Here is a 10688-nt window from a genome sequence, read left to right as displayed (position 1 = left end):
ATATTCTGAACCAAACACTCATAACAAGACCGAATGGAATTCAAATACCTCAGAAAGCTGAACAACAATCTGCAGTGTATAATCTATGTGCACTATAGTCGAAGGTCAGACCATAGGAAATAAAATTCTTAACATTATAGATTCTAAAAATGATATTATCTAAATATGAGGCGAGTAGCTAACCTGCAAAACTCAAAATTCCTACATAGTAAAATAATTCTTCTTACACTGTTACACTCATGGAGAGAAAAACTGGGTGTGCAAAAATCAGCACCAGTAACAAAAAGAACAAACTAAAATTAGTAAGTGATGTCACACTGTTGCCAATAAAATGATTAATTTTGGCATTCACGCAAGCCTTATGTACAGCTGATTAAGTAGATATATCCGAGTTGTGACAGATATTTCATGTTCCTTAGCAAACATCATACTTATCAAATGAAAAAGAAACTTTGCATTTTACAAAAGTACTTTATATATTCCAAATTAATACAATGCATATTTGAACTATAAATAATGTAACATGCACTATGTGTATATACATTTATATATGCATGTGTTTGGAACTGAAATGTCTGAGAACTCACAAATTTTGATCTCAAACTATTCAAACTCAAATTATAGAAAAACTCTAATCTTTATCTGAAACTGCAGCGAACAAGTGCTAATAGAATTTAGGATAAAGTTAATTAATATTAAGAATCGGCCCCCGCCCCCGCCCCCGCCGTTAGTCCGACGTGGAAGTTGCTGGCGGAGCTGCCGGGCGTCCCGGGGAACCGCGCCCGAGCTCCGGCCCAGGGCAAGCGGAGGCGGCGGCTCCGGGGCGCACACACGGGGACCGCCGCCATGGGGGGCTTTTTCTCCAGTATTTTTTCTAGTCTGTTTGGAACCCGGGAAATGAGGATCTTAATTTTGGGATTAGATGGAGCAGGAAAGACTACAATTTTGTACAGATTGCAGGTTGGAGAAGTCGTTACTACAATTCCGACCATTGGATTTAATGTTGAGACGGTAACATATAAAAATCTTAAATTCCAAATATGGGATTTAGGAGGACAGACTAGTATCAGGCCTTACTGGAGATGTTATTACTCTAACACAGATGCTGTCATATATGTAGTAGACAGTTGTGACCGAGACCGAATTGGCATTTCCAAATCTGAGTTGGTTGCCATGTTGGAGGAGGAAGAGCTAAGGAAAGCGATTTTGGTGGTGTTTGCAAATAAGCAGGACATGGAACAGGCCATGACTCCCTCAGAGATGGCCAATTCGCTTGGGTTACCTGCTTTGAAGGACCACAAATGGCAGATATTCAAAACTTCCGCAACCAAAGGCACTGGTCTCGATGAGGCCATGGAATGGTTAGTGGAAACACTGAAGAGTAGGCAGTAAATTCAATCACGTCTCCGCAAAGAAGACTATTAGCACGATCCCTGCGGCAACAGCCACGTGTACTTCACACTACTAACCGGACAGGCTGTATGACTGTCGGCCTCCACCGAACTGACTGCCACGTTTGTAATACATACGAAAGAAAAAGTAGTGGGGAGGCAACTTACCTTGATTGAACAAACTGAATGTCTGTTCTGTGTAACATAAAATATTCCTTCCTTGCTTTCTTGTGTTAAGGCATATATTCTATTTGTATGAAATTCTTATTCAAATACAGTCCTATTAAAGAATATACTCGAATTGAGGATAAAAAAAAAGAATCACTTGATGATGATTGAGAATCAGTTATATTTCATATAAAATAATTTAGGATGAATAAGACATTTCACAACATGAGGTTGTTCTTTTAAATGATGTTTATTTTGTTTCTGTTACCATAAATGTATTTGTTTGCAACTTTCATTTATTATTTTACAGTAACATAGGTCAGAAGTAGAGTTTCAAATTATTTCTCTGCTCATAATCTTACAAGGCCAAAGTCAAAGTCTGAACTTGAGTTGTTGCCTAGAGGCTCTAAGGAATAATTAGCTACCAAGGAGATTTCAGTGTTTTATGAATTTATGCATTTAATTTGGTAGGACTATGTTTTGTTACACAGTTGTTGTGGATTATTTTGTTGTTGCTGTATTCTACTTATTTGTGCATTTTTAAACACTTATTTTTTTCTTTCCATTTTTTAAAAACTTTCTTATTGAATCACTGTGAAATAGACCCCTACAAAGCTGTTTATGATTGGATTTTAGTCACACAGTATTCCAACACCCATCCCTCCACCAGTGTACATTTTCCAGCACCAGTTTCCCTAGGATCCCTCTCATAATTGCCACCCACCCCTCACCCTTGCCTCTACGGTTTATGGCAGGTATTTTTCTTCTTACTCTCTCACCCTCTCTCTCTCTTTCTCTCTCTGTCTCTCTCTCTTCTTTTGAGCATTGTGGTTTGCTATATTAATACTGAAAGTTTATCAAGAATATCTCTTTACTTTTAAGTAAATATCTTGCCCAACATGATAATTTCTAGCTGTTATTGTCATGCTAGTCTCTTCTTTATCTTACTTACCCTCAGCCACACACACATTTGTGGTTAGTTCCCACCATTGAACAGTCCTCCAAACCCCTGTTTTCCCTTCTACTATGCATTTTTTTTTAAATACCACGAGTGAAAGCAGTCATTTTATATTTGTTCCTCTCCTTCTGACTCATTTAACTCAGCATGATATTCTTCAAGTCCATCCATTTATAGGCAAATTTCATGACTTCATTTTTCCTGACAGTTGCATAGTATCTCATTACTTAGATTTGCCATAATTTCTTTAGCCATTCTTATTTTGCTTTTTTTTCCCTGTCACCCAGACCACTTTAATCTTAGAAGCTACTCAACACTGCCTCTCCTGTTCCTTCTTCCTCAATTTTCATTGGTGGCAAAACAGTGTTATGCTTGAATCTCTCACTCTTCCTCTGCATCTCAGAGAATGTGCTCACTTTCAAAAACCTCCTATTAATCAACTGGGTCTAGCTGATTCATTTTTTTCTATTCACAAATATGCTAATTGTTCCACAGAGCACTTTAAAACACAAACTGTACCACAATTATTATTGAGTTTAAAAATTTTTGTAAAAATACTTCATTTAATCTAGCACAAGACCCCTCCATACCTTATACTGCACAGATTGAATGTCTGTGAGGCTGACTTTGGGTAATAGAATCAGATCAACTTTCTATAAATTTATATAATAATGTCAAAATTTTATGGAGTATAAAAGTATGAGAACATTGAAACACAATTTTCAATCTAACAAAAGAAAAAGTGGGACAAATAAAAAACTTGAAATCAGTGAGAAGGCAAATGGACTGAAATGAGTCTCTCCAAATTCTTCAGAGTGGTGTCCTTAGAGAGATTCAGTAGCAGAGCCCAGAATTTGGCTCTGAATTTTCTGAATTTTTGCAGCAGTCCTAATGCAAGAAAACATCTAAGACAGTCTCAGAGTAGAGTCTGAGCACTTGGTAACTACGAAGATGCAATTACTTTATTGATTGAAACCATAAAAATCAAAATAAGGTGAAATTTAAAAATTCAAAATTCAAAGATTAAAAATTTTAAATTTAAAATTAAAAAATTAAAATTCTAGAAAAAGCAGAACAAAGGGGAAAAAATAGGTTGGGCCAAAGTCTTGCAGGCAGAAGACCCAGGATTTAACCCTTGTATCTTATGTTGTTCCCCAAGCACTGGCACTGCCAGAAGGATTCCTAAGAAGCATGGAGCCAGGAGATACTCCTGAGCATCTCCAGGTATGGCCCCTCAAAACTAAAATGACAAATAAATTTTTAAAATTTTAAAAAAGAAAAACAAAACAGTTATGTAGGGTTTTGGAAACTTTGTTGATGTCATGAAGCAAAATTTCATACATAAATGTTAACAGTGTTGTAAGCATAACTACAATAAAATGAATATTTATATTGTGAGCTGAAAATCTGGCATTAACATTACTAAAAATGCGAAAACAATGATAAAATAAATATTAATTTATCTTGATGTCACACCTAAGTCGTAGTCTCTGTGATATTTGTATGCTAACACATTCAGTATATGCCAGTATCTTTTGTTTTCTTTTGTTTTGGGGTCACACCCGGCAGTGTTCAAGACTTACTCTTAACTCTGCTCTCAGGAAGCATTCCAGACAGGCTCAGGGGAGCAGATGAGGTGCAGACCCTGTAAGTCAGGTGCAAAGCAAGACCCCTACCCACTCTGGCCCTATCTGCTAGTACCTTTCTTAAATGTGGTAACCACACAACTCTAGAACTGCTTTGCATAAATTAAAGTTAACAATAAGATTAAATAATATTATAATTATCACTTTTATATAAAGTATAAAGCTCCAGAAACATAGAAATGTGGAAAGGATATTTAAAAACACGTGATACAAAAAATAATAGATATGAATCTAACATTACATATTACAATGTATTACAAAGGTTGTGTCTCTCTTCCCCACCCGAAGCAGAGACCTGGCAGCCAAAGACCTCCAGAACCCAGCCACAGCCATGTTCAAGACCAACCTCCACATGCTTGGACAAGCCTTACCCGTGAAGGAATCGGCAGAGAAACTCAGGTGAGATATCCAAGTCTGCTCGAATCAGGACTAGGCCTCTTCCACCCGGCCTTTTCTGCCCAGATCCCCCATTTTCCAGTAGCTAGGCAGTCACACCCACCCACAAACTGCCCCTGACATCATATAATCCCACCAACAGCCAACATCCAGAGACTATAAAACTAAGCTCCCGGAAGTGAGTTTATAGCCTAGTTCTCCCTCTCGGAGAAACTGGCATGCTACCAAAAACTTCTTGCCTGCACAGGAGAGCCTGGCAAGCTCTCTGTGGTATATTTATAAGCCAAATACAGTAACAAAGATGGGTCTCATTCTCCTGACCCCACAAGAGTCTCTAATATGGCACCGTTGGGAAGGACGAGTAAAGAGAGGCTGCTAAAATCTCAGGGCTGAGGCCCAGATAAGATCCGGAGCTGCTGAGCATGAAATGGACCCTCTGCTCCTAAAGACTATGATCCCAGAGGTCTTCTAACCCATTTTTTTTAAATTTTTAAATTTATTTATTTTTAATTAGAGAATCACCGTGAGGGTACAGTTACAGATTTATACACTTTTGTGCTTATACTTCCCTCATACAAAGTTCGGGGACCCATCCCTTCACCAGTGCCCATTCTCTACCACCCGTAAACCCAGTGTCCCTCCCACCCTCCCCAATCCCATCTCCCCCCCACCCCACCCTGCCACTGTGGCAAGGCATTCCCTTCTGTTCTCTCTCTCTAATTAGCTGCTGTGGTTTGCAATAAAGGTGTTGAGTGGCCGCTGTGCTCAGTCTCTAGCCCTCATTCAGCCCGCAACTCCCTTCCCCGACATGGCCTTCGACTACAATGTAGTTGGTGATCGCTTCTCTGAGTTGACCTTTCCCCGGAACGTGAGGCCAGCCTCGAAGCCATGGAGTCAACCTCCTGGTACTTATTTCTACAGTTCTTGGGTGTTAGTCTCCCACTCTGATATTCTATATACCATAGATGAGTGCAATCTTTCTATGTCTGTCTCTCTCTTTCTGACTCATTTCACTCAGCATGAAACTTTTCATGCCCATCCACTTAACTACAAAATTCTTGACCTCCTTTTTTCTAACAGCTGCATAGTATTCCATTGTATAGATGTACCAAAGTTTCCTCAACCAGTCATCCGTTCTGGGGCATTCGGGTTTTTTCCAGATTCTGGCTATTGTAAACAGTGCTGCGATGAACATACATGTGCAGATGTTGTTTCGATTGTACTTTTTTGCCTCTCTGGGATATATTCCCAGCAGTGGTATTGCTGGGTCAAATGGGAATTCAACACACAACCCCAAATGTATGACCATCTAATCTTTGATAAGGGAGCAAGAGATGTGAAGTGGAGCAAGGAAAGCCTCTTTAACAAATGGTGCTGGCACAACTGGACAACCACATGCAAAAAAATGGGTTTAGACCTTGACCTGACACCATGCACAAAAGTCAGATCAAAATGGATTAAAGACCTCAACATTAGACCACAAACCATAAGGTACATTGAAGACAAGGTCGGCGAAACCCTCCACGATATTGAAGATAAAGGTATCTTCAAAGGTGACACGGAACTAAGCAATCTAGTAAAAACAGAGATCAGCAAATGGGACTACATTAAACTAAAAAGCTTCTGCACCACAAGAGATACAGTGACCAGAATCCAAAGACTATCCACAGAATGGGAAAGGATATTTACACAATACCCATCAGATAAGGGGTTGATATCAATGGTATATAAAGCACTGGTTGAACTCTACAAGAAGAAAACATCCAACCCCATCAAAAAATGGGGCGAAGAAATGAACAGAAACTTTACCAAGGAAGAAATACGAATGGCCAAAAGGCACATGAAAAAGTGCTCTGCATCACTAATCATCAGAGAGATGCAGATCAAAACAACCATGAGATACCACCTCACACCACAGAGACTAGCACACATCCAAAATAACAAAAGCAACCGCTGTTGGAGAGGATGTGGGGAGAAAGGGACCCTTCTTCACTGCTAGTGGGAATGCCGACTGGTTCAGCCCTTCTGGAAAACAATTTGGACGACTCTTCTAACCCATTTTGGCACCCAGAGCGGATTCTTACAGAAATGCATCTAGACTGTGAACTGAGCTAAAATATCAGAAATCCAAAAGTTCATAGAGTTTTCATTCTCAGCAATGAAAAGAAATTGTTAAATGATGCCTTTTCAGCAGGCCTGATTGTTGGGGAAAAATTCCAAACAATAATAGTGAGTTCTCTATTGAAATATTGAATGTATTCAAAGTATAGAGAGCATTAAGTGAGGATCATTAGGTACTTAGGTGGGGGCTGGGTGGGAGGGGAATATTTTGGGGTTCTTGGTGGTGGAACATGTGCACTGGTGAAGGGATGGGGGTTCAATCGTTATATGACTGAGACTTAAACCTGAAAGCTTTGTATTTTTTTTTCACGGTGATTCTACAAAATAAAAACTTAAAAAAAAAATCTCAGGGCTAGGATGAATGGAGATGTTACTGGGCCTGCTCCAACAAATCAACCATCAATGGATGATAGTGATAGTGATAGTGATATTACAATATTTCTACTCAAAGTTGGCCAGGGTCAGTCAAGATTTAACAGTTTGACAAAAACTATGTGAGTTTGAAAATTATATATTGGCAGAATAAAAATAGAAACATTTTTCCAATTTATATATAACATTTTAGGTTTAATATATAAAATGTGATAACTTTATACATAGCTTATAAACTTTTCATTCCATGATGCATGATTTGCATGATTCTTTTTTTATAATTACCAATTTTGTGTGGTAGAATATTACTTAAGATTTATGTTCTCAGTAAATTTAAATTAAATGATTTATCATTGATACTATAATAAATGATATACATCCATGACATACAAAGAGCCTCAGAATGACTAATTCTGTATCTGCAATTTTGTATAATTTAAAAATATCCCTATTTCACACATTTCTTTCCCCAGGCCAAGAAGACAATGATCATCATTTTCTAATCTAATTTATTCACACCACTTATTGAGAAGATTTGACCTTCTCCTGTGAGCATGGTTACTCTAATGTCAATGATAGGTTAACTCTCGTGGAGTTTGACCTCTTTTCTGACCTTTCAAAGGAATTCAAAAATAAACACATGCACAGTTATTCAGTGCTGCTTCATATGTGGAAATAGAATGTTGAAGATAATAGGAGGCCTTTTTATTAAAACTCGATTAGTAAATGTGAATAATGTGTTTGGAGACAAACTGAGTGGTACTCAGAGTCTACTCCTGGCTCTGAACTCAGGGATCACTCGTGATAGTGTGATCAGGAGATTGAATCTGGTCATCCCTCTGCAGGAGACCAATTTCCATCCTGTATACTGTATTATGTCTCAAGAACATATTAATATTTTCATTTGTTTTGAACTTTGTAGGTATTTTATGGATCTGTGTGGATTGGAAAAGATGATAGGTTAGCAAATTTATGAAACAGAACTGAGAATTCTGAGATTAATTTCATTTGTGAAGAGTTCATCTACTACAGTGGAGTTAAGCACTTGAAGTAGAGCAAGGGAAGTCTCTTTAGCAAATGGTGTGGGAAAACTGGAAACCCACACGCAAATTAAAAGTGAAACTGGAGCTAAATCTCACACAATTTACAAAATTTTACTCGAATGACTTAACACCTTGAAATTAAACCAGATTTCAGGAAACACAGGCAGAGAATTTTCCCAGGAATGGCCCTCAAGACGACTTTAAAACTCTGACTCCAGAGGCAAAATCAACAAAAATAAACAAATTGGAACATATCGTTTAAAACTGTTTTTTTTTTTAGTTGAATCACTGTGAGAACAGTTACAAAGCTTTCAGCTTTAAGTCTCAGTCATACAATCATCAAACACCCATCCCTTCACCAGTGTACATGTTCCACCACCAAGAACCCCAGTATACAGCCCCCCTCCCAATCCCCACCCTGACTGTGTGGCAGATGATTTTCACTTTTCTCTTTCTTTACATTGATTGCATTCAACTTTAGACAGAAAACCCACTATTATTATTTGGAATTTCCCCCCAACAATCAGACCTGCCGAAAAGGCATCATTAGATCATTTATTTTCTATTAATGATAATGAAGAGCATATGATGCCATACGGCCCTGAAAGCAGCCATGCAGTTTTGGAATTCTGGTATTTTAGTAATTAAGTCCAGAGGCATCTCTGCTAGCGGCCTCTGCATTCCCAGATTGGTTTGTGTGCCTCTGGGATCATGGCTGCTAGGAGCGGAGGAGTTGTCCATGGGTGGCCGCTCAGGGTCTCATTTGGGCAGGGAGCAGGGCCGGTTCTGACCCCCATCTCAAAATTTCCCTAATGCCCCATCACTGCAAGCTCTTAACTCTCTGTCCAATTGGCTCTGAAAGGTGGCGGTCTCCATGCTGCCACAAAGAAGAAAAGGCCGAGGGACAAAACCCTTTCCCTCCTGGGGGTGCACGGGGCCTTAGCTTAATTCACAGTCCAGGAGCATTTCTGCCAGCAGCCACTGTGTTCCGTGCTAGGTTTGTGTGCCTCTGGGATAATGGCCACTCAGGGGCAGAGGAGCCATTCCTGAGTGGTATTTTGTATATCGGTGAAGGACCGTGGCGGTGTAAGCAGCCATGTGGAATGGAGACATAGTCCTGGTCCCCACATACCGGAGCCATGTTAGTAGGATCTCAGTGTCGCCGGGATTCCATCTGGAGATGGCGGGAAGACTGCACCTTCTGTCTGGGGTACCCCGGTGTTGTGGGCCCGGTCTGGGGTCCACAGCATTCTCTGCATCATTTAAAACTTTTTAAAAGTAAAATGAAACTAAAAATAAAAAGATACCCTACTGAGGAGAAAGTATCTGCACAAAGAGCATCAGGTAAAGGGGGAATTTAAAAATTTATAAATAATAAATTTATAGCAAATATCTTCATAATCAGCTATTTAAGGTACTGCATGATCAGATGAAAATTCAATGTATCGTGCTGAAAATATAATCACAGATGAAGGGAAATTCATGAACATGAAGACAGATATTATATAGCAAATGAAGAAAATTCAATAAATTTGCTAAAAATTTTATATTGGATAATATAATATAATGTAAATCAAATGTAATGCATTTATCAGAGTCCTCAAAACAGGAGGATCATGCCTAATTATAAAATCTCTAGCATAAAATACGTATTCACACACTGTCATAGCACTGTTGTCCTGTTGTTCATCTATTTGTTCAAGTGGGCACTGGTAATGTCTCCATTGTGAGACTTGTTACTCTTATTGGCATATCAAATACGTCCCAGGTAGCTTGCCAGACTCTGCCTTGTGGGCGGGATACTCTCGGTAGTATTCCCACATATTTGTAGAAACAGTTATTTTAGCAAATTTATACATAACACTCAGTATGTACAATTTAAATGTTTCCTATTCTATGTACTGATCTAAATATTTAAAATATTTGGCTCTGACTCTGATAATCACTTAGGGGCCTTCTATCTTTAAAGATTCTGGTAGGAGAATAAAATCTACTTTAAATTATTTATTTATTTATTTATTTATTTATTTATATTTCACTTGTTATTTCATTTTATTTTTTCCATTTCACTTAGGTATCGTAATTTATAACACTGCAAATGAGACTTTCAGTCATACATCATCTCAACAACAGACTACTGGCAGAGTGCTTAATTCCCTCCACCAAAGTTCCAAGGATCTATCTTATCTAAAACTGCCAGTGAAGCTCTCTCCCTTATCCTAAGAAATTATTCTGCATGTCTTATTTCTGCTCTTTCTCATACATTTAAATAGTTTTATTCTCTGAAGCAAAGTGATTTTATAGCCAACAGGAGAATGTCAGAAATATTTATTTTAATATAATTTCTTCAATGATCTTTCAAAAATATTAGGGAAAGTGTAACTTGAATAATTTACTTTATTATTCATAGGAAATTTAATGTATATTAGTATTAGAAAGCACTGAAAAATATGCAGAATTATTTTGAATTAAGGAGAAATATCCTGAGAAAAATCCACTTGCATCAAAGTTGGGATTGAAAATTAAGTACAATTCTTATATCCACTGTTATGGTTGTCTATATCTCATTAGACCATTAATTCGAGGATTAATT

General features: G+C 38.2%; 1 protein-coding gene across 1 annotated transcript; it reads left to right on the top strand.

Moving 5' to 3' along the window:
* The first annotated feature begins 837 nt into the window (after positions 1–837).
* On the top strand, positions 838–1712 carry LOC129399986 (ADP-ribosylation factor-like protein 1). Its single transcript, XM_055121985.1, has one exon. It carries the CDS (start codon positions 847–849, stop codon positions 1390–1392), a length of 546 nt encoding a protein of 181 aa, XP_054977960.1. The 5' UTR covers positions 838–846; the 3' UTR covers positions 1393–1712.
* The last annotated feature ends 8976 nt before the right edge of the window (positions 1713–10688 follow it).

The sequence above is a fragment of the Sorex araneus genome, chromosome X, assembly GCF_027595985.1.
Source record: "Sorex araneus isolate mSorAra2 chromosome X, mSorAra2.pri, whole genome shotgun sequence".
In the NCBI taxonomy this organism is placed as follows: domain Eukaryota; kingdom Metazoa; phylum Chordata; class Mammalia; order Eulipotyphla; family Soricidae; genus Sorex; species Sorex araneus.
The sequence above is the reverse complement of the archived record's forward strand: the minus strand, read 5'-3'. Positions and strand labels throughout refer to the sequence as shown.

What these genes read in the sequence shown, in the direction of transcription:
- LOC129399986 (XM_055121985.1), top strand. Translation starts at nt 847, where the DNA reads ATGGGGGGCTTTTTCTCCAGTATTTTTTCTAGTCTGTTTGGAACCCGG.